Source organism: Mytilus californianus, unplaced genomic scaffold, assembly GCF_021869535.1.
Source record: "Mytilus californianus isolate M0D057914Y unplaced genomic scaffold, xbMytCali1.0.p SCAF_14, whole genome shotgun sequence".
NCBI lineage: Eukaryota > Metazoa > Mollusca > Bivalvia > Mytilida > Mytilidae > Mytilus > Mytilus californianus.
In genome coordinates, this window is record NW_026262626.1 from 8,617,895 (window position 1) to 8,642,385 (window position 24,491).

Sequence of the window (24,491 nt, forward strand, 5' to 3'; positions counted from 1 at the left end):
AACCGCATGAAGATCCTAGTGATTGAACAGAACATTCACTGGAGTGATGCCCAGCGACAGGTTCGGGAAAGCTTTTGGATAAAGGAACTAAATGTACATCATCCAAACGGCATCAATAAAAAAAATACTAAGTTTTATTTTTCACTCATTTTGGGTTGTAAATATACACAATCACGTATATTTGAGTATTGAGTTTTGTTTTATATTATGATGTTCAGGATTTTGGATTAAATCAATAGACCAAAACTTACCTGTATTATTGAGCTATTTTTATACATATTATCAGTATTGTTAAAATAATTGACACCGAAGAAGGCTATTTGTTAAGCCGAAATATTTGTCAACACGATTTATTAACAACATCTTCGTATAATACCATCTTATATTAGTATCGTTGTGCAAATCTCTAGACTTATATAATTTTTTTCCTTATCTGCACAATATCGTCTATTCTAGACGACCCGGTACATAGTAAATTTGCTGGTTGATCCTTTTTATAGACTTCTATATATATATATATATATATATATATATATATACAGACACCGAAATTAGACAGATCAGACATTAATATACTTGTATTCTCAGAAGTTCTCTGGGGTTGTTGGATTGATATTTTTATTTACGAACAACATCATACTAGATTGTGAACCCATTGGACATATATATTCCATTGGATTCCGTACAGTTAAGAGAAGAATTCCGGATAAAGAAAAAACAAAGGATCGGACATATATTTTAACAGTTAAGTTGACATTTCAATTTGTATAATATTTCTTGTTAACTTGTGTATAATAAATCTTGTAAAATTTTATCATTGATTTGTGTCTTTTGTTGGCTACTATTTAAAGGTGCTTTCTGGCCGTAACAGAAATTTTATATAAATCATCAAATAAACTTACTGCAATCACTGTCTTTGCCACCAACCGCCATTATAAACTGAAAATATGATAAGAAAAAAAATGATTTACATATAAAAGTTTTGGCTCAACTGAAAACTTGATATTTGTCTGATTCATGTCATCCATTGTTGATCTTTAACAGCTATTTTGAAATGAACAGATCTTACAATATTATAAAGTAACAAATGCGTTATATGTTTAGTGATGTTCAGTCGTTTTGTCAATAATAAAACGTATACACTGCGGAAAGTTAAGTACTGTTATGACAATTCGCTTGCAGTCAAATAAGATCCATTCAGCCTATGTTCATTCAGGTCAATAGGAACTGTATTGTCTGAAACTTAACTGAGTAGTACTGATTGACTACTAGCTCATTGTCAGAGCAGTTACAAAAAAGAAAATGGCCGAAAGTTTCAATTGTTAATATAACTTTAAGTTTTCAGGTTTAGGTTTCACACATGAAGTTTAGATCAAAATGAGGATTGAAGACTTAAATAAATGTACAAGTGTGTTGTATCATTTATTTACAGACCATTGCACTTAATTTAAAGATGATAGGATAAATGAGAAGAAAAAGATTTGATTCAATTTTTATCGAGATCATTTTAGTCAGAAGTATTTGGAAAATCCTTCAATTCTTTGAACTTTAACAAATCTTTAATCAAAAAGTACCTTAACTTAAAGATGTTGACAAAATTATCGATTTTTTTTTGTGATACAAATTGTTTGTCTGGTTTGACGTAAACGGGAACGCTAAAACCGAAAATTTGAAAACTGTTAAGGTGCTTTAAGACCAAATGGACCCAAACAGAATAGCAAAAACAATATACTTTAATTTTAACTTTGCCTGTTCAATTAGTATTGTCAATTTTCATGTTACAATGTTTTTAAAAAGTCGAGTATGTACATGTATGATGACATAAGAAAAAAGGAACAGTAGTTATTTGAATTAACAGACAAAACCATAATCAAACGAAAAGGTCCACAAAACACTAACTAGAAACTTATTTTGAACAACACTCTATCCATCATAAAGCGGGAAAGCGCTCCAATCCCCTAGAATTGTAAACGGTTTACTCCACTAGTGGCCTAATTGTGTACTCATGTCAAGAATGTCAGATGACAGTTCGATGGCATTGATGTTATAATGAGGGAAAGAGGACTTGACGTCAAAATACTTTTCATAGTACATGTAGTTAGGGTGATTTTAACTTTACCTGTAATGTTTGAAACCCTTGAACGCAATAACTCTCTATCAAGGAAATATCGACACAAAACGTAAGCCTCTGGCTTACATACTTTTTTCGTGTTTACTGTATCGCTCTTGTGTTCTAAATATATTTTTGTGACAAACATTTATATCTATAGGTTTATCTATTTTCAAAGATTCAAAGTGACAACATCAATGACATATTTAATTTCTTTCTGAATAGACCAATCTTTGTATCTTTAACTGAATATTATGAAATTTACAATTTGTTTTTAATCTCAAAATTCAAATAGTTGTTTCTTCTCAATTTTTTAAAATGAGAAATAAAATCCCAATTTTTGCTAATCCTCATATAGACCAGCTGTTAAAGTGCGGTTCCCTCTTTTTTCAAAATCCAAATCTCATGGTCAGTCAAATATTGTGTCAGCTTGAAATATTAAAGCGTTTGCTAATATTTTAAAGGCCTGCTAATTCGACTACTAGTACTCCTAATTGTTTCGAGCTTAGATAGCTTTATATTTTGATAGTTTCAATTGCAATTATGGTGATGTAAAATCATATAAGATTCTTATCATTTGCAAATGTCGTCGGAAAATGCAAACTGTAAAACATTTTTTTGTATGTGTGTGCAGCTGCGACAACCAGTATCGCACCCTTTATTATATTACACGTGATCATTCCTTTTTTTTTGAAAACCATACCTTCCTTGATCAGTTAAAAAGTGTTTTTCTGTTTGATAAACACCTCACGAAAAACGAAGCTTGACATCACAATTAGATGCTATTGAATAATGGCAACCTTTTCATATCCTTTTTATATATTCTGCAGCCTGTAAAAGTTAGTTTTAAAACTAAAGTTCCCACTTCCTTAGTCAAAGCTTATTTGAGATAATGTTGGCTAAATATTTGTAGATCCCGTTTGGTCATACATGTTTAGCTGATCACGTATTTAGTTATCCCATGAGGACGCGGTGTATCAGTAATAGTTGTACACCGAGGGATAGGTGTGTCTGGATAAGAAACCCCGACGGCCGGAGGCCAGACACGTCGTATCCCGAGGTGTATAACTAACTTACACCCAATGCTAAACCCTTGACAAAATCGAACCATGATTTATAAGATTTGTTATTTTACATGAAACCCTACTAGTAACCTTACTTTGGATATGTTATTTCAAACTTTGACAAGTGAGTAGATTTTACAAATATCAAAGTTGCTGTTTTGCATATTCCCGTTAAATCCTGGTGCTAATATGGATCAGAAGTTCAAGGTTGACCGTTTCGTGCATTCTTATCACAAAAAAAAATATACATCATGCTCCTTGTATGCAGTTGTCAATATGGACGGGTATAAGACGGACGACATTTTGAGTGAGAGTCAAACGTTGGATTTGGTAGAAGAGACTAAAGATAAAGGCAATATTATAACCCAAAGTACTTACCTGTATCAGTTTAATGAAGGTAATCATAAATGTATTTTTTATGTTACGGTTTTATAAAGAAAAAGACTCCCCTTTCTCGAGAATAAACAAACATTCATATTCAGACACACTGAAGGATAGGTGTATCTGGATCAGAAACCCGACGACCGGCATCCAGGGGGGTCCGGGAGTTAGAATCCCTGTTTTTTTTTTAAATCAGTGCTTTAGAATAGAGACATATGACTAGGTTCGAAAATTTTACCTTCAAGCAAAGGAGTTTTTAGGAAGCAACCATTTTAACTTCAAAGGGGTTGGGAGGTATGGTTTTTTGTCGGAGTCAGAAATTTTTTTTCTCGCAAATCGCGAACAATTTTATTTAGTTTTTCAACGATATCAATCAAATTATGTTTCCCTTAAAGGATTTTTTTTTATTCAAAATAAATGCTTAATATTTTTTTTTTTCGCTATTGGAATTTCCTAATATTTTTAAATTTTGAAACAACTTGTAGCGAACACTATTAGTAATTTCTTATGTTCATGCTATTTAGAAAATAATCAATTTCTCTTGTAATGAATAACAATGGACTTTGTTTTCGGGATGTAGAAGCAGGGGTTTCCAGAAACCCCGCTCGTCACACCCTGTGGTCAAAATCCATCGTTATTCGTAACAATAGATCTTTCAATTAACACTTGTTTCAGAAATAGAAACTATGAAATATAACAATAGAACTGGGGTGTAAGTGTAAGATCACTCCAACGGCCGGAGGCCGGAGGGTGATCTTACACTGACACACCAAGTCCGAGTGGGATAACTATTTTACATCCCAGCTCTTCTAAAGTATATGAAAAAAACATTTACGCTTCATAACATCTAGTTCAGAATACCATACAATAATTATAATATACTTTATATATTACTATATAGTATATACCCTTTATGAGCCCCGGATACAACGTTTAAATATGTTAAATTAACAGTGAGTTTGTATTTAGTCGTCCTCTAGTAGGGATATGAATCGTAGCTTCATATGCTAAAGGTCTTGAGTTTGATTCCCCGCATAGACACTGGAAATTTAGTGGATTTCTTCTACATAATTTTGATAGTTAGTCTTTTTTCCTCTTAAATATTTCTAAGTTTTAGTGTGTGTTCGACATTCCCACCAAAATGTAACAGAACAAAAGAAGGCATGCAGAACAAGGAAACTAAAGGTAGAGTGATCTGGTAGCTGCGATCCGACTCAGATCACCCCTGTTAGAACAAAGGACTTGGGATGTAATGTATTTATGCACGCCTGACTTTCAAATTGAACATGAGCGTTCCTGGTGAAGATAAACTCGGAACAAAGGTTCGGGAGGCATCAAATTTATGAAGTTAATTGACAGAATTTGTAACATCAATACTGAAGTCCACTTAATGGCGGTATGGATTATTCAATTGGTGGTACAGTTTTCAAACCATTGATTCTAATAATTAGTGGTTCTAAATACATTGCCCTACCAAAGTCGACATGAAATGAAGAAGAGGGATTGAATAGATAGGTTTAAAAAAAACTCATTAAGGATACTAGCTGGCTTATAATTTAATGCACCAGACACTCGTTTCTTCCACACATGGATGTAAAGTCGATATAAAACTTCTATTGTCCACACAAGACTAATACGCGGCGTTCGATTCAAATCAGTTTAAGGGTACAAAATTATTAGATTTAACATGTAACTGCTTATATAACACCTACATAAAATTAGAATAAAATCAAATATTTTCGTTTTTTATGAACAGGCAAGTCCGTAAATTAATCAATCACTCAACCAGGAAAATTTTAAATCTATCTGTTCAAATAAGGTGATAGTCCGAAGATTATTTCGTTAATTTGAAGAAAACATCCATCCAGTGAAACCAATTAAAATCTATGTATCTTTGAACAAAATATCATTTAAATAAAGAATAAAACCAAAATAACTTGCAACATAGAAATAATGTCATAAAAGTGTGATAATGATGACACATGAATCCCCTTACATACTGCATGGAGAATTATCATATCGTGAGCTACGATATCAATAAGGATTAACTTCAATGAGACATAGATCAAAACTCAAAATATCAAATGACATGTAGAGGGCAATATGCACGGTATCACAATAGAAAAGTGTCTGTATAATGATTAGATCTACATCTGTAAAACTAAGATCATTAGACATTTGCGGAAAATGTCACACACCTTCGATTAGGATTACAATTACACTAACAGGTAGCAGTTAAATCTTGGGTCATTTCAAAGTATAAATATAAACCGTCGTTTTAAAACAAATTCAAACTCATGTGATATTTTTCTATAGTTTAACAACGGTTTTTTTAAGAAAGATATGTATTAATTTGTACACATTAATTATTGAACATGTTGCTTTTCAGGTTGAACATGCTGTAAATGTACGGAATATGATAGAAAGGATAAACCTCATTTTAATGAATTTTACATGAGACATGCAAACAAAAAAAATTGCAATTGTCGTTGCAGTGGCTAGATTGGGACAATCAGACAGTGATCTGAAAGGAGCGATCAACTAAGGAGCTTGTTGACAATATTTAATACGAAAAATAAAACACAACACCGTTTTCAGGAAACATCTTTAAGTTAAGGTCAAATATCTGACTCGGTTAAAATGTAAGAAAAGGTTTACTCAAATGGTTGGAATTTTACTATCCATCTTTTCAATTAAAAATGACAACAGGGTTCTAAGTTGATTGTTTTTGTGCAATTTTGATAGAGATTTTGACAATCGTTTGAGTATAGACATTTTTTTCACGGTGTCCATAATAATATCCTATGAACACGTTGGTTGGTCTGGTATGCTCGAAATATGAACAGTAACTACTGATTCGAGACAGATACAATTTTCTTGAAATTGTACCATAGAGTGCACACATGACTGTGTCCACTTTGGGAAAACTTTTTACCGCAAAATTATTCCGTTGATAAAAACTTATAAAAAGTACAAAGATATCAGACGAAAAGAAATTATTAAAAAAAATCACACACTATTTAAGTAGGTTAGGAAGCAGTTGCGGATACAAAAGCGTAGTCGTGTAAAAGAAGGACGACACCCGACATTAATATTTTAAAAGCACTGCGCTGCGGTGGGTTTAATAATTGTATTGTGTAAATCGGCATTTTCAAGTGTACCGTTTGAAGAGTACCCTCTGAACGAAACTTTCGCTGATTTCGCTATACTTAAATAAGGTAAGACACGTATTTAGAACTATTACATCACAAGCAATACTCTGTTTCTCGGAGAAAACTTATGGTTCTCTTCTGTTTGTTGTGGTCGACAAAATATATCCTAACCGGCATCCAGTATTGACACTTTATACAAGACAACAGATTGTTCGAAAACCCTACAATATGTAGAGAAAATGAACAAAATTAAAAAGACTAATTACACAATAAAAATAATAGAGTAGAGGTTGAACACACCATCGGATAATTTAAAACACCCAGCTACTTTAGTTAAATGAACTTTTTGTCGACAACTAATTAGACAGCGATTCAAATCTGTTGTGACCATATTCCCTGCATTAGATATATATATATATTTCGACTCTTCAAAATTCAAGAGTCAATCCCAAATTGAGGTAAATTATATGGCCTTCCAAATACCGTTTCGATTCCTAACATCACTGAAGAGACATTAATTGTCGAAATCCGGATATGGTGTACAAATGTTTGCACCTCATGTTTGCGGTATACCATCTTTTCCGCAAGTTTATTGTTTTCTGTTTGGTATTAAATTAATATAATTAAGATCCATTGTGTTACATCTGTGATCCGTTTATTTGGCAATCGCCATGACAGTCAGCAGGATTTAAGAACATCCGTTGTTCGACCTGCTAGTCAAATGCGTTTTGTTAAAATATACTTTTTCACTTTTTTGGTCTTTTGGAAAATGTTGTTTGTGCTGTATTTAGACCCCTCTACAAAGAAATTTGTTTTGCATGCACACGTATAAAAATTGCGGTTTTTATCCAACGCAATCATAGGTTTGAACGTTGTTTTCAATTTAGACTTGTTTATATTTTTTCGTTTGGGCTTGTATTATATTTGCCTTCGGGTTTATATGATCCGTTCATCCTATTTTGACTCCTCAAAATTCAAGAGTCTATCCTAAAATGAGGTAAATTGTATGGCTTTCCAAATACCGTTTCGAATCCTAACATCACTGAAGAGACATTAATTGTCGAAATCCGGATATGGTGTACAAAAACCTTTGCACCTTTTGTTTGCGGTATATCATCTTTTCCGCAAGTTTATTGTTTTCTGTTTAGTATTAAATTTTTAATTAAGATCCATTTATTACATCGGTGATCCGTTTATTTGGCAATCGCCAATGGCAGTCAGCAGGGTTTAAGAACATCCGTTGTTCGACCTGTAAGTCAAATGCGTTTTGTTAAAATATACTTTTTTCACTTTTTTGGTCTTTTGGAAAATGTTGTTTGTGCTGTATTTAGACCCCTCTAACAAGAAATTTGTTTTGCATGCACACGTATAAAAATTGCGGTTTTTATCCAACGCAATCATAGGTTTGAACGTTGTTTTCAATTTAGACTTGTATATATATATATATATATAGTGTGTCGAAAAGACTATTTTACATAATAAAAAAATCATTTAGTTTTACTACGAAGCCCTGTTTTTTATTTTTTTATTTTTTGAGATGACCCCATGTTTTTCGTCAACTGTAATCGTAAGTCTAAGTGTAATCCTAGGTATTGATCTAGTTTCCGCAAATTTCTAGTAATAACATATTGAATATACACAAAATAACTAGAACAATGAACAATTATATACAACACAAGATACTGACGACGTGGCATATATTTGTTGTTAATACAGATATGTTCCTAACGAATGTCATCTTTAAAATTCATTATGTATGCTCGTAACAATGTTTTGCTATCCATTGAGATATTTAAACATTGGAATACCAGACACAAGAATGCTGGAGAAACTGTCAAAATATTTTATATTTTCATATTTAACCCCATCGCAACAACAAACATACAAAAACAAATCATTAAGTAAGTTAATAAATAGTAAATAAACATAGTTACAAATAAATAAAATAAAATATATTTTTCAGGTACAGGTAGCTTACGTTACTGCAAAATCATTGATATTACAGTTGAATCAACCCCAAGGAACAACGTATTTTTTTCTGTTCATTTTCTAGTTAATTTCATTTTAAATTCAGCTAAACGATATTTGAATGAACAGAGGCAGATTTTTAAGGAAAATGAAATAAAAAAAAACTGTTTTATTAAATCATTATGCATCGATTTAAATTAAAAAAAAAAAAAAAAAAAATTTAGATACCTGATATAACTTTAATCAAAAAAGACTCTGAAGGCTACATTATTGATTTGTTTTGTATAAACCGGATTTGTGTAAATGATATCGTATAAACATTTTAAATAGCAAGGACCAAAATATTCATTAATCAAATACTAGTCAATGACAAAGGAATTTATTAAGTGCTAGATTTTTATTTGCACTTAAATACTGCATAGTTCGTTTGAAATTGTAAACTGAACAAAGCACAATAGTTATTTAAAAATGGTTCATTGATTTTGTCTGCACATTAATAACAAAATCTGCTATATAATTATATAATGCCTTATTCCCATTTGAAATTGTTTAAGCAAATTTTTACCATATGTTTTTTTCCAGAGTCGTTTAAAGAAAATTCATATATAAAGAAGTGTCCATAAATGTCAATATATCCAAGGGTTGTCATTGATTGCTGTCTGTCTTCACTAAACTACTAAATGAAGCATGTTTTTCCATCTTGATATATAAATATCATTTCTATTTAGCATGAACTAATTTATTCGTATTCTGTCCTTTAATTAAGAACAAAATGAAAATTTTATTTTGTTAAACTGAAAGCTTGTTCTAAACCTTATTTTGACTAAAAAAAAAGATTGCAACATAAATTATGTTATTATCATTATCATTGTAAATTTCCAATTTCAAAAAGATAATCTTGAGCAAAATCAAAAGCATACTTGAAATTTGCTTACCTTCTTAATATTTTACTGAATGTCAAAATGGTTTTTAATTGTAAATATATATGAAAAAGAAATCGTCATTACCACCTTAGCAACGAGGTAGTACAATAAAGTCATGACAGTATGGTGGACCATCAGTGAAAAATATGTTGACAATTATAACTAAAAGCACAACACCAACATTTTTAAAGAAGTTTACATTTTGGAACCATGTTCGTAAATAATTCTTATCTATTTGCATTAATCTCCATAAATGTCTAATGTGCGGATACATAATTTGTATTTGTTTTGCTTTTACATTTAGGCATATATGTTTTACCGTAGTATATTATAAACATTCTTTTAAATCTACAAGTTTGAGTCTTCTATTCAATTTGATATAGAGATTAATTTGAACACGAAGTTTGAAATAGTTTCACAGATTTCTAATTTGTCAGTTTGTGATCAGTTTAATTACTGTTATAACATTGATTTTTCAAAATGGCGTCGCTTAAATAGTTTTTGATTGAAAAGTAAATGACGTAAACACTATGATGTTTAAAACGGATAATTGTAAAGATTATATTGATAGAAAGTAAAAAAAAATAATATTAAATTATTAAATAATTACTCAATACTATATCATCACTGTTCAGTCATTTTAGTGACAATACATGTACTAACAATCAAACGAGCACTGTATACTTAATTTTCGTAGAATCTTAAAATATTTACACAATTGGATAGAATACGGTTGTCTGGAATCATTTTCAAATGTTGTTTTGTAGTTAATCGAATTATAAAAAAAGAAAAGGAAACTAATGTAAAAATTACAACTGTGAAAGAAATTGTTACGGCAACTTTCAGTTGATAACTGTTTTGAAATTTTAAATTCTCTTCTCTCTGTTAGATTTTAATCCGTTATTAAATGTTATAACACATGCAAGTCCATACTAAATATCAACTGTTCATCATACATCTCTTTCCGAGTTTAAATGTAGAGGAACACAAATTTCAAATAAGTATACTGAAAAGCAGAGAAATATACTAAGGGGAAATCAAAACAATAAAGCATATATAAACAAACATGACCAAAATGAAAAATGGCAAAATACAAATAATAACAAGATACAAAATACTCAGTAGAAAACAGGGAAATTAGAAACAAGAAACCAAACAAAAAGCAAGAGTTAAATCAGATGCATCTTAACAATTAGCAGTTCCTTCAATCATGTACAGGCTAGTATGAATCCGGAAGACAATGACCTTTATTTTGTCTAAGGATAATCACAAACTACAATATTGACAAGAATATTGTAAAACGAATATATGAAGTTAGAAAGTCATATTTAGCCAAAAAAGTACAGGTTGAGATGAATAAAAGGATATTTACAGTAAACGTCAGCGCATCAACAAATCGAATACATAGATAAACATCGTTTTGTCTGAGTTGTTTGGGGAGGGGATTTTATATCCCAATTAACAGTTATAGTCAAATGGTAGTTTCTAAAACGATACTTTTAGCAAACATCAGTTATTATTTTAATGTATTGCTGTAACTCACCAGAAGCTAGTTTCATTGTTGTAGAATAAAACAATGATTTTTAGTTTTCTAGCACATCATGCGTTTAACCAAATGCCCATTTTGATATAGCTTTTTTCTCAAATCCCGACCATTTTTTTTTATTTATATGTATCAACAAGTTGTAATAAACTTAAATCAATAAACGAATAACGAATGGATATGAATTATACTCAGGATCTGGCTGAAAAAGATATTAAATCTTATGAAATATTGATTATCATGCCGCATCTTAAGCGTTCTTGATTGTTAATATTCCTTCTATTTATCTAGGACTTTGTTAAACATTAACTGAAAAAAAATTTCTATAAAAAGACACCACACCAATTCAATCCAAATGTACACTACAGTTATGTAATATCTCAACTGACAATTTGAAAAAAAAAAAAACTTTCAAGTTGTCCGATGAGTTACCAAAAAAAAAAAATTAAAACCTTTTTGTGACATGGACACACTAGTTTTTGGATACAAAATAGTTGAAAAGTAGTAGTATGGTCTTCTTAACACTGTTTTTTTTTTAAATAAAGCACATGCTTTCATGCATAAAATTTGTTATGTCATGAATCATATCATACATTTTTGTTATAATTTTTACCCAATTATCATACCAGTTACTAACTTTAACCTTTTAAATAACAGCAACCTTTATACGTGCCTTGTCATTGAAGCATAGAAGAAATATAAAGTTTATGATCCTCATAATTGGACGAAAGAAATTGAAAACTAAATGACACGACAAGGTCATCAACATATGAAGGAAGTTGTAAATTTAGATCAAACTGCGTCGGAATATTAATACAAATTGTAAAATCACAATAATTGTAAGCCTTTAATTCAAAACTTATAATTTAAATATAATAGAACATATGTTTCAAACAAACTCTTCAACTTGATACTTTTCTAAATAGTAATTGACAAAAGAACAAAAGAGATATAAGGTTAAAGCTTCATGCCTAGTTAATTGATAATTTTCTGTAAAGTAAAAAGAACCAAAGGGGAGGGACAAGATGTTTCTTCTTCTTCGACAGAACACCTGATTATAAAAGAAAATCAAATATGACGAAAAAACTCAAATAGCAAAAATACTGAGCTCCAAGGAAAATTCAAAAACGGAAAGTCCTTTATCAAATGGCAAAATCAAAAGCTCAAACACATCAAACGAATGGAAAACAACTGTCATGTTCCTGATTTGGTATAGGCATTTTCTTCTATTATATTAACAAAAATGTGTGAGCAAAACAAACAGACATAATAGGTAAGATTGTCAAAAATTGAGTACAGCAGTCAACATTGTGTTACAATCTTAATCACTTTAAAAACAAATAACAGTTTCAACAAGGAAAAACAAAATGGCATATAGACACTCAATAGACAAAGTACAAAAGCAAAAATGAAAGACGAGAATACAAAAACATTACCATAGCACAATAACACAATGGCGGAAGTATAAATACCGAGCCACGCTAAAAGTGTATTACACAAAATGGACAAAACAGTAAAGGTTAAAAATATGCAAAGACAAATGAAAACAATGTAACGCGTAATTAAGATGATTAACAGCGTCAGTACCTAAAAACAATACTTCAAGACCATCATGTATTTTTTGTGAAGTTGATACGGAATATTTATTAACATGGTCTTGGTATCTTCCGATGAACTCTTTTAGAAAAAGGACAAGACGTTCTTTGACATAACCCTGGTTCGTCAACTTTCTGCTCAGACATTGGTGATGTTTTATGAGGTCTGAGTAGAGCTACAAGGTCTTGAATACCGAATGAGTTGGGAAATGTATATCTCATGTGCAGGTAAAGTTGGTATATTGCTGCTAAGGTAGGGGAAATTTATAATTTGAAAATTAAAATCGTCTCGTTTGTCATTGATTCTGGTACTGAGATGACCGCTTATGTCAAATTCGAATTGTCTGAGTTGTTTGGGGAGGGGATTTTATATCCCAATCAACAGTTATAGTCAAATGGTAGTTTCTAAAACGATACTTTTTAGCAAACATCAGTTATTATTTTAATGTATTGCTGTAACTCACCAGAAGCTAGTTTCATTGTTGTAGAATAAAACAATGATTTTTAGTTTTCTAGCACATCATGCGTTTAACAAAATGCCCATTTTGACATAGCTTTTTTCTCAATTCCCGACCATTTTTTTTTATTTATATGTATCAACAAGTTGTAATAAACTTAAATCAATAAACGAATAACGTATGGATATGAATTATACTCAGGATCTGGCTGAAAAAGATATTAAATCTTATGAAATATTGATTATCATGCCGCATCTTAAGCGTTCTTGATTGTTAATATTCCTTCTATTTATCTAGGACTTTGTTAAACATTAACTGAAAACAAATTTCTATAAAAAGACACCACACCAATTCAATCCAAATGTACACTACAGTTGTGTAATATCTCAACTGACAATTTGAAAAAAAAAAAACTTTCAAGTTGTCCGATGAGTTACCAAAAAAAAAAAAATTAAAACCTTTTTGTGACATGGACACACTAGTTTTTGGATACAAAATAGTTGAAAAGTAGTAGTATGGTCTTCTTAACACTGTTTTTTTTTTTAAATAAAGCACATGCTTTCATGCATAAAATTTGTTATGTCATGAATCATATCATACATTTTTGTTATAATTTTTACCCTATTATCATACCAGTTACTACCTTTAACCTTTTAAATAACAGCAACCTTTATACGTGCCTTGTCATTGAAGCATAGAAGAAATATAAAGTTTATGATCCTCATAATTGGACGAAAGAAATTGAAAACTAAATGATACGACAAGGTCATCAACATATGAAGGAAGTTGTAAATTTAGACCAAACTGCGTCGGAATATTAATACAAATTGTAAAATCACAATAATTGTAAGCCTTTAATTCAAAACTTATAATTTAAATATAATAGAACATATGTTTCAAACAAACTCTTCAACTTGATACTTTTCTAAATAGTAATTGACAAAAGAACAAAAGAGATATAAGGTTAAAGCTTCATGCCTAGTTAATTGATAATTTTCTGCAAAGTAAAAAGAACCAAAGGGGAAGGACAAGATGTTTCTTCTTCTTCGACAGAACACCTGATTATAAAAGAAAATCAAATATGACAAAAAAACTCAAATAGCAAAAATACTGAGCTCCAAGGAAAATTCAAAAACGGAAAGTCCTTTATCAAATGGCAAAATCAAAAGCTCAAACACATCAAACGAATGGAAAACAACTGTCATGTTCCTGACTTGGTATAGGCATTTTCTTCTATTATATTAACAAAAATGTGTGAGCAAAACAAATAGACATAATAGGTAAGATTGTCAAAAATTGAGTACAGCAGTCAACATTGTGTTACAATCTTAATCACTTTAAAAACAAATAACAGTTTCAACAAGGAAAAACAAAATGGCATATAGACACTCAATAGACAAAGTACAAAAGCAAAAATGAAAGACGAGAATACAAAAACATTACCATAGCACAATAACACAATGGCGGGATGTATAAATACCGAGCCACGCTAAAAGTGTATTACACAAAATGGACAAAACAGTAAAGGTTAAAAATATGCAAAGACAAATGAAAACAATGTAACGCGTAATTAAGATGATTAACAGCGTCAGTACCTAAAAACAATACTTCAAGACCATCATGTATTTTTTGTGAAGTTGATACGGAATATTTATTAACATGGTCTTGGTATCTTCCGATGAACTCTTTCAGAAAAAGGACAAGACGTTCTTTGACATAACCCTGGTTCGTCAACTTTCTGCTCAGACATTGGTGATGTTTTATGAGGTCTGAGTAGAGCTACAAGGTCTTGAATACCGAATGAGTTGGGAAATGTATATCTCATGTGCAGGTGAAGTTGGTATATTGCTGCTAAGGTAGGGGAAATTTATAATTTGAAAATTAAAATCGTCTCGTTTGTCATTGATTCTGGTACTGAGATGACCGCTTATGTCAAATTCGAATTGTCTGAGTTGTTTGGGGAGGGGATTTTATATCCCAATCAACAGTTATAGTCAAATGGTAGTTTCTAAAACGATACTTTTTAGCAAACATCAGTTATTATTTTAATGTATTGCTGTAACTCACCAGAAGCTAGTTTCATTGTTGTAGAATAAAACAATGATTTTTAGTTTTCTAGCACATCATGCGTTTAACCAAATGCCCATTTTGACATAGCTTTTTTCTCAATTCCCGACCATTTTTTTTTTATTTATATGTATCAACAAGTTGTAATAAACTTAAATCAATAAACGAATAACGTATGGATATGAATTATACTCAGGATCTGGCTGAAAAAGATATTAAATCTTATGAAATATTGATTATCATGCCGCATCTTAAGCGTTCTTGATTGTTAATATTCCTTCTATTTATCTAGGACTTTGTTAAACATTAACTGAAAACAAATTTCTATAAAAAGACACCACACCAATTCAATCCAAATGTACACTACAGTTGTGTAATATCTCAACTGACAATTTGAAAAAAAAAAAACTTTCAAGTTGTCCGATGAGTTACCAAAAAAAAAAAAATTAAAACCTTTTTGTGACATGGACACACTAGTTTTTGGATACAAAATAGTTGAAAAGTAGTAGTATGGTCTTCTTAACACTGTTTTTTTTTTTTAAATAAAGCACATGCTTTCATGCATAAAATTTGTTATGTCATGAATCATATCATACATTTTTGTTATAATTTTTACCCTATTATCATACCAGTTACTACCTTTAACCTTTTAAATAACAGCAACCTTTATACGTGCCTTGTCATTGAAGCATAGAAGAAATATAAAGTTTATGATCCTCATAATTGGACGAAAGAAATTGAAAACTAAATGATACGACAAGGTCATCAACATATGAAGGAAGTTGTAAATTTAGACCAAACTGCGTCGGAATATTAATACAAATTGTAAAATCACAATAATTGTAAGCCTTTAATTCAAAACTTATAATTTAAATATAATAGAACATATGTTTCAAACAAACTCTTCAACTTGATACTTTTCTAAATAGTAATTGACAAAAGAACAAAAGAGATATAAGGTTAAAGCTTCATGCCTAGTTAATTGATAATTTTCTGCAAAGTAAAAAGAACCAAAGGGGAAGGACAAGATGTTTCTTCTTCTTCGACAGAACACCTGATTATAAAAGAAAATCAAATATGACAAAAAAACTCAAATAGCAAAAATACTGAGCTCCAAGGAAAATTCAAAAACGGAAAGTCCTTTATCAAATGGCAAAATCAAAAGCTCAAACACATCAAACGAATGGAAAACAACTGTCATGTTCCTGACTTGGTATAGGCATTTTCTTCTATTATATTAACAAAAATGTGTGAGCAAAACAAATAGACATAATAGGTAAGATTGTCAAAAATTGAGTACAGCAGTCAACATTGTGTTACAATCTTAATCACTTTAAAAACAAATAACAGTTTCAACAAGGAAAAACAAAATGGCATATAGACACTCAATAGACAAAGTACAAAAGCAAAAATGAAAGACGAGAATACAAAAACATTACCATAGCACAATAACACAATGGCGGGATGTATAAATACCGAGCCACGCTAAAAGTGTATTACACAAAATGGACAAAACAGTAAAGGTTAAAAATATGCAAAGACAAATGAAAACAATGTAACGCGTAATTAAGATGATTAACAGCGTCAGTACCTAAAAACAATACTTCAAGACCATCATGTATTTTTTGTGAAGTTGATACGGAATATTTATTAACATGGTCTTGGTATCTTCCGATGAACTCTTTTAGAAAAAGGACAAGACGTTCTTTGACATAACCCTGGTTCGTCAACTTTCTGCTCAGACATTGGTGATGTTTTATGAGGTCTGAGTAGCAGCTACAAGGTCTTGAATACCGAATGAGTTGGGAAATGTATATCTCATGTGCAGGTGAAGTTGGTATGTTGCTGCTAAGGTAGGGGAAATTTATAATTTGAAAATTAAAATCGTCTCGTTTGTCATAGATTCTGGTACTGAGATGACCGCTTATGTCAAATTCGAAGTATAAGTCTAAAAATGAGGCAGAGGAAGCCGTGTCTGGTGTATCTTTAATTTCTTGTTCTGGAGGATATAATAATGGAACCCAATCAGAAAAGAACATCATGAGCCAATGCTACGTGTTGAAGGCCGTACCATGACCTATAATGGTTTACTTTTATAAATTGTTACTTGGATGGAGAGTTGTCTCATTGGCACTCATACCACATCTTCCTATATCTAATCATCAATATATCTGAATGTGAAATCAAATGGTCTGACGTCTTTGATCTTCATCTTTTTGACAAGTGTCTGAAGTAACTCCGACTGAGAATAATGTTCGAGAGGCGATCTCTTCCTTAAAGTAAAAAATATCATGCAATAGTAATGTCGTTCATATAAGATTGCTTGCTCCCACCAGACTTTAAGTTGTAAAAAATCTATCGAGGATTGTATATCACCATATTTCTGTCATGTATCACTTCTGAAAATGAAATAACTCTTAATGATCTTCCAAAGTATATATAATCTTTACAATGGTTCGTATAACAGTGGAATGTAGATACTTATTTATCAAATAAGGGGACTTACTCATAATAACACATTTTAAAATTTGTGTATCCGATGCGCTATTCTAGATTTGCCTGCATCGGGAATGTTGAAACCTAAACATTTGAAAGCCAGGGATGTATATAATACGTAGAAATGCTAGGAACTACATAACAAAAAAACATAAAAAGAATAGCCAAATTCATCCACAGCCAATTTTGCCTGACGGAGTTGGATTCTTTGTTTCTTATTAATTTATGGAATTCTTTTTAGTAAACAAGTAAATCATGTCAGTACCGAAGCACTGACTATTGTGCTGAAGATACCCTCTGGTACTACATGTTACAGTCCAATAGCAGTGGTATCGACCCAGTTTAATTTAAGCACTATAGGGTTTGCGCTTTTCTATGATAGAGAACCATTAAATAATGTGTTCTTAATATGCCATTTAATTCTTAAAATTACGTATATGCTTATTTGTAACAACAATTATTAAGACATTCAAAAAAAAAAACTATTATAAGGTGACTCAATTGTTGCTCGAACGTTCTTTGCTGGGTAAGATGTATGCACCGGTAAAGATTCAATAGCATGCAACACAAAACGTCATTCAATCATGAAAGTAAGTCAAGTTATGTTGGCGAGCTTTTCTGTCCAAGATGTACCCACTGATGAAGTTGCATCAGTACGTGATGCATAGCACCGAAGATTTCAACCCAAACTGAAAACATAACCAATCACTCAAGCGTGAAATGTAAGTTGTACATAAGAAGTTAATGACAAGAACATTACAAATCAACAGTAATTTCTTTTTAATGAGTTTCTATATATACATAGCTATTTAATACTCACTGTAAACGTAATTATCAATTATGATATTGTACTTTCAAATGCATGTAACATATAATGGAAGATCATATATAATACATTTTAAATTATATTGTTTTGATGCGCCTACTAAAAGAAAGTATTTACATAAGATGCGAATTATCTTAAAAAAAGAGTTTACATAATCAAAACACATGAGTTCAATGCAATGCTGAATAACAATTCCAGATTCGGGAAAAGCTGAAGAAATAAATGTAGAAGAATACTATATAGTTTAAAAAACTAATACTCGGGCACATTTATAAGAAATTGTCTATGTGGTGGTATTATAAACATAGCATGCATCAATGCTGATGTAAAATGGACATTTAGATGCACCACTAAAATTGTAGTCCTAAACTTCCACTTTACTGTATATCTTATCTAATTCATCTGCAAACATTAATGATGGATCAAGTTTCTTCATATCATCCTAAAATTAGACAGATTCATAAACATCAAAAACATAAAGAAATTAATAACGAACAATTTTTCACCAATGTTAACCTTTTTCTCTAAATTAGATTAATTCAAATGTCTTGTACCGGTCATTAAACGTACGCAGCACAACAAGTAAAACTATCAAAATGACAATGCAGTTATCATATTTGAATTGACACAAATTAAGTACCCAATTTGATTTGTCATCCACATGCCAAGTGTCGACATACTATTTTAAGGTATTTTCAGAATACGAGCTTATAAAAAAAAACTATCAAACGAAATGCAATGGTTTCTTTTGAATGTCAAGATGTTCATATCACTTATTTAGATTTCCGCACCTCGAAATAGTTGTATTTAATTACTTGAAACAGACCTGTACGTGTATTCCATATATACAAAATTGTTTTTTAGTAATGGAGAGGGTGTTCACTTATTGGGATAGCTTCCCAAGTTGCCCTTAAACCATGTATATAATCACAATATGTAAGATGCACGCATGTCTGCAGCTAGTCTCAAATTTCAATGGAATAATGTATTCATTCCTAAACACTATAACGACAGTGATACAAATACTACATATTGGTAATACGCTCTTTGTTTGTTAAATAAAGGAGACTGTCTTGCACATGTTCGATTGCATTTACAGGTATAAAAGAGGAAATGAAATCTCACGGTTTTTTATGGCAACACTATTTCTAAAGCTAACTATTTATTTAAAATTATTATCTGTTCTCTTCTGGTTGAATTTAATCTCTTAAAAAGGTTATCATTATATCGTTGTTTTATATTAATTTTGTCAGATTTAATTTTGAACATCAATTCAAATGTGCTTTTCTACAACGTATTTTGTAAAGTATATGATGCCATTGCGCAATATCACATCTTCACCTTATAAGGTTTTTGCAATGATTCTACAGTAACTGTACATGTGCAATACAGCAACCGATATAAAAGTGTAAAATGGAAAGACTTCATATCATCAGGTTAAATACTCTTTGGTGATATAGCTCTCCAACTGTTTTGGTTCTTATACATCTTTGGCTTTTAAACATTCCGCATTGATCGTTCCTGATGAAGGTAAATCCACAAAAGCGCGTAGGATGCAAATAATAGTGTTGTTGTTTTTTCCTGTGCTAGCGTTTAGTTACAGAGAGCATACTCTTATACATCATTATTTTGTTTGGAAATTTGTGTAGTCAGTATCAATATGAACCTGTGCTCAATAATAAAAATTACGTGTATTAACTTGTTTAATACGGGTTTCAGGGTCTAGACATACCAATTATATCGTATAACGCATTAGAGTTATTGGATATATTCATGATACTACCTTCCTATTTGAAGGATAAGATACATGTAGCGGACGACCGAATGTTTATTTGTTGAGTTATAGCCAACGAAAAGTAAACACACATAATTGTTTAAACTACCTTACTTGAGATTAAACAAACATCGTTGCAGTTATAAGGTTAGTGCATCATTCTGAACTTGAAAGTGTAAAATGGTCATAATTTTAACAGTCTTAACAAGAAATATGTTCAGGTGTATTGTATAAACATGTAAACATATAATGCGTGCCAATAAAGGTACATTTCATCTTATTTCAATAGTATATAATTTTGTATTAACTAAGTTGAAATATAAAACTCGTGTGGCAAACAACAAATATTAACATAGTGTTTGCTAAAATTAAATACACATACTATGTATGATATGTAGCCTTTTATTCGCAGGTATAAATATAAGTGTGTGTCAGCAATACGCACTGATAAACAGCTTTATAATGAATAATATATACTTAAGCTCTACGTACCCTTGAAAAACCGGATTTTGAAGCCTGTCTCAGTACATTTGTGTCATGTAGGATCCACAGTATGTCTTCGTCTTCCAAATGTATCAACCGCTTCTGTAGAATTTTTTTGACATTACTTTTAATTTCACAAATGATATGCCAAAACGTTTTCTGCCAGATTTCATGAGTCTAAAATGTTTTTGTAAAAAAGAAAAACAAATATTGTTAAAGAATGTATGATGCGGCAACTGTTTTAGCAAAATTTCATTTGAAAATAAAAAAAACAATGTGGTACATCTTTAACATTCGTTCTACTGCGACAGAAACTCTGTCTGTCAGATATAACAGCACTATAATATTTGTTATCTAATTCAGGCCATAAAACTCCTCGTATGTAAGATACATTACGAAAAAGATAACTTATAGTGTTTATATCTTCAAACTAATATTTTATGTTAGAAACTTCTTATCTAAAACATAAAAAAATGTTATTTTGCCACAAGACATTTCAAACATTTAAAACGATTTCGGTGTACACTAAGCATTTATTGGCAACACTATTATCTTTCCATCTCATGTGAGAGATATTTTACGGAGCTTATCACTTAATATATTGTCAAACTAATTATCGTTGTATATAATTATTACAAATATCAAAGATAAGTAGTTATAAAATTGTGTATTGCTTGTGATCATGATCTACATATTAAACGGAGGGTTCAGTTTGAGAAACCAAAAATCAGTACAGAACATTTCAGATGATGTATTGTAGGAAATGTAAAAAGCAATATTTCATGTAACATGCTGAATTATTTGTTTTCGGAATAGTTGGTCCTCAATGCACATCGGTTTTGTACTTTATTTGGCCTTTCAACGTTTTTTATTCGAGCGTCACTGATGAGTCTATTATAGTCGAAACGCGCGTTTGACGTACATAATTTTAAGCCTTGTATCTATGATGAGTGTATTTTCATTCTATATTTATGGTTATATCAATACCCGGATCTGGCTATACTGTTTGTACTTTTTGGTCTATAAGCTCTTGTTTTTCAATAACCTTTGGATTTTCATATATTTAGGCCTTGAGAATCACTAAATAGACAACTATTGTCACAATGCGCATTGGGCGAGATAAATCGGTACCGTAAATGTTATCATGGAAAATATTTTCCTGTAAACACTAATTTTGATAAAAAAAAAAAAGACAAATCCTTAATGGAACCATTTATCATATCAATAAATAAATGGAGGATGTGTCCATGAGAGATGACGCTCCCGCTTTCATATAACATTATAAAGGGACATAACTCTAGAACGGTAAAAGTGAATTAGAACTTAATTTGTGTTTTGTAGTAATAAGCATTGTGTATAAGTATCATAACATTTGGTTGAAGCAAACTAAAGGTAGAGAACGGAATTCAATTTCGGTACGTACGGATTAACAGACGTACGGATGGACAAGTATAACACTTAATACCCCCTCCGGTGACGGCGGAGGCATAAAAATACAACGAAATACATTACAGGTCTAATATTCATATTTATAAGGGTAAGGTGTTTAAGAGTCCAAATGCTTTAACAAATAGGCTCATCAAAGAAGCCAGGCTTACAATTCGAACAATGAAACATTTCGATGAGACCACTAAGCTTTGGGTTGAAACACCTTGTGGTTTGGAATTATCTAATCGTTTCACTTTCACAGAAATTGACCGTGTCAATAATAGTTAATATCATGACAGGAGCTTAGTAAATACAGCTCTTTAACAAACCACGCCTCTTTTGGGTAGATATTTAATATTCATAGATATTTTGTTCTGTTAACCTACTGGTTCCCAGCTATGACCTCTATGCTTCATCTCATAAAGACACAAATTTGAAATGTTACCAGTATAAATACACATGGATATCGGCCAAATTGAACTTTGAGGAAGACTCAAAATAAATTGAGGGGTAGTTCAGAATTTTATTATAAGTTTAAACTCTAAGAATTTCCAGACATATAAATGTTAAAAATATGCCGCACAGCCCTATGTTATGACCTTTGAAAACAATTAGTATGGCATATAAACTTTCCATTCTAGGATATATTTTTTTACGAAACTTCATAGCAAAAGAGGCACAGTTTTAGCCGTAAAAGGAGTTCCCGTGGGAAATTGCATTGTCTATATTTACAAAAGTGCAACCTATTGTTTTGTAACGCAAAGCGCGGTTTTCATCTACTCATCAGTGAGGCTCGAATCACAGTAGTTGAAATCACCTACGAAGATGACGCACACACAAGACAGAAATTTCAAAAAAATGTTCCAAGTAAAAATAAGGTAAAAAATAGATACAAAAAATTATATATCCTTAGATATCAAAAGTATTTAAAACAAAATGCATATTCTTGCCGAGATCTTATACATCTTCAAAGTAAATGGAAACAACCTTAAATAGTTGTTTTTATGTATTTACGATTGACATTGAAATCTTCTTAGGATTGATTAAGTAGTTAAGTAATGGTAGAATTGGTTGAGCTATTATAAAATCGTCTTAGCAATGTAAAAATGGTTTAAGTCATGATATACTAAACTAAGTCTTTAAATGATATAATTATCAGAGCAGTTTTAAAATCGTCTTGGTAATGACAGGATCGTTTTAGCGATGCTATACTCGCCGTAGAAATGATAGAATCGTTCTGACGATGTCAAATCGTCTTAATTAACATATAATAGTCTTAACATCGATAGATTTCTCTGGGTAGTTATGGACACGTTATAGTCATGATAGCATTTTTCTAATGATAAAATTGTCTTAGATATGAGATAATCGCCTTACCAATGATATAATCGTTTAAGTAATGATAACAGTGTCTTATCAACTTTATAACTGTTTGAGCAATAATGCAATTGTATGTTCAATCTTATAATCGTCTCAGTTAGAACATAATCGTCGCAATAATGACAGAGTCTTCTCAGAATGTTCACATCGTCTTAACAATGAAATTATCGTCTAAGTGATGATAAAATCGTCCTAGTAATAACAGAATTATCTTAGGAATGATAAAATCGTCAAATCAATATTTAAAACGTTATAGCAAATATAGACTCGTCTCAGTACGATATAATTTTCCTATCAATGACAAAATCGGCACAGCGATATTCAAATAGTCTTCAAATAGTCTATGTAATTGCAGAAGGGTAGTATTGCTCGAAACGTCTCTAAATAATGATAAAATCGTCTTTATAGTGATACATTGTTTTGGGAATGATAAAACCGACTTAGCAATGATGACATCGTCTTAGCAATGATGGCATCGTCTTAGCAATGATAACATCGTCTTAGCAATGATGACATCGTCTTAGTATTGATAAAAGCGTTTTTGTAGTGATATTGACGGATATCAATTTTATTCGCAATTTTACCGCCCGTAGTCGTATGAACATCATGCCTGATTGACAAAATAACCTATAAGTTTTGTATGAACTCCATGAGATAAACAATATTATTTTTTTAAATGAAAATTATGATTTATAATGTTGATGCAGAAGAAAAATTTGCTTTACACCATTTCTCTTAAATAAACGTTGAGTTGTTGGTGCTATTGATTGATTATCATATTTAATGTACAGTTATACAGATATACAATTAAATAAATGACTTGAACAATTAACTTGATAAATT

General features: G+C 31.0%; 2 protein-coding genes across 3 annotated transcripts in view; both read right to left on the minus strand.

Annotated features, from left to right (window-relative positions):
- The window catches only part of LOC127724139 (uncharacterized), a 77,311-nt gene extending 67,632 nt beyond the window's left edge, over positions 1–9,679 (minus strand). Inside the window, exons 1-2 of the mRNA XM_052231009.1 lie at positions 9,611–9,679; positions 903–939 (exon numbers count right to left, since the gene is read on the minus strand). Coding sequence (XP_052086969.1) covers positions 903–933 — 31 coding nt within the window. The 5' untranslated portion in view covers positions 934–939; positions 9,611–9,679. The remainder of the gene's footprint in view (positions 1–902; positions 940–9,610) is intronic.
- Positions 9,680–18,520: 8,841 nt separating this feature from the next.
- Positions 18,521–24,491, minus strand: part of LOC127724133 (uncharacterized) — a 49,446-nt gene continuing 43,475 nt past the window's right edge. The window contains exons 13-14 of one of the 2 annotated variants that reach the window (XM_052230997.1): positions 20,850–20,942; positions 18,521–19,025 (exon numbers count right to left, since the gene is read on the minus strand). In XM_052230997.1, the coding sequence (XP_052086957.1) occupies positions 18,948–19,025; positions 20,850–20,942 (171 nt within the window). In that variant the 3' untranslated portion in view covers positions 18,521–18,947. Of the gene's footprint in view, positions 19,026–20,849; positions 21,018–24,491 lie in introns of both variants that reach the window. The other variant, XM_052230996.1, reaches the window with a different exon arrangement.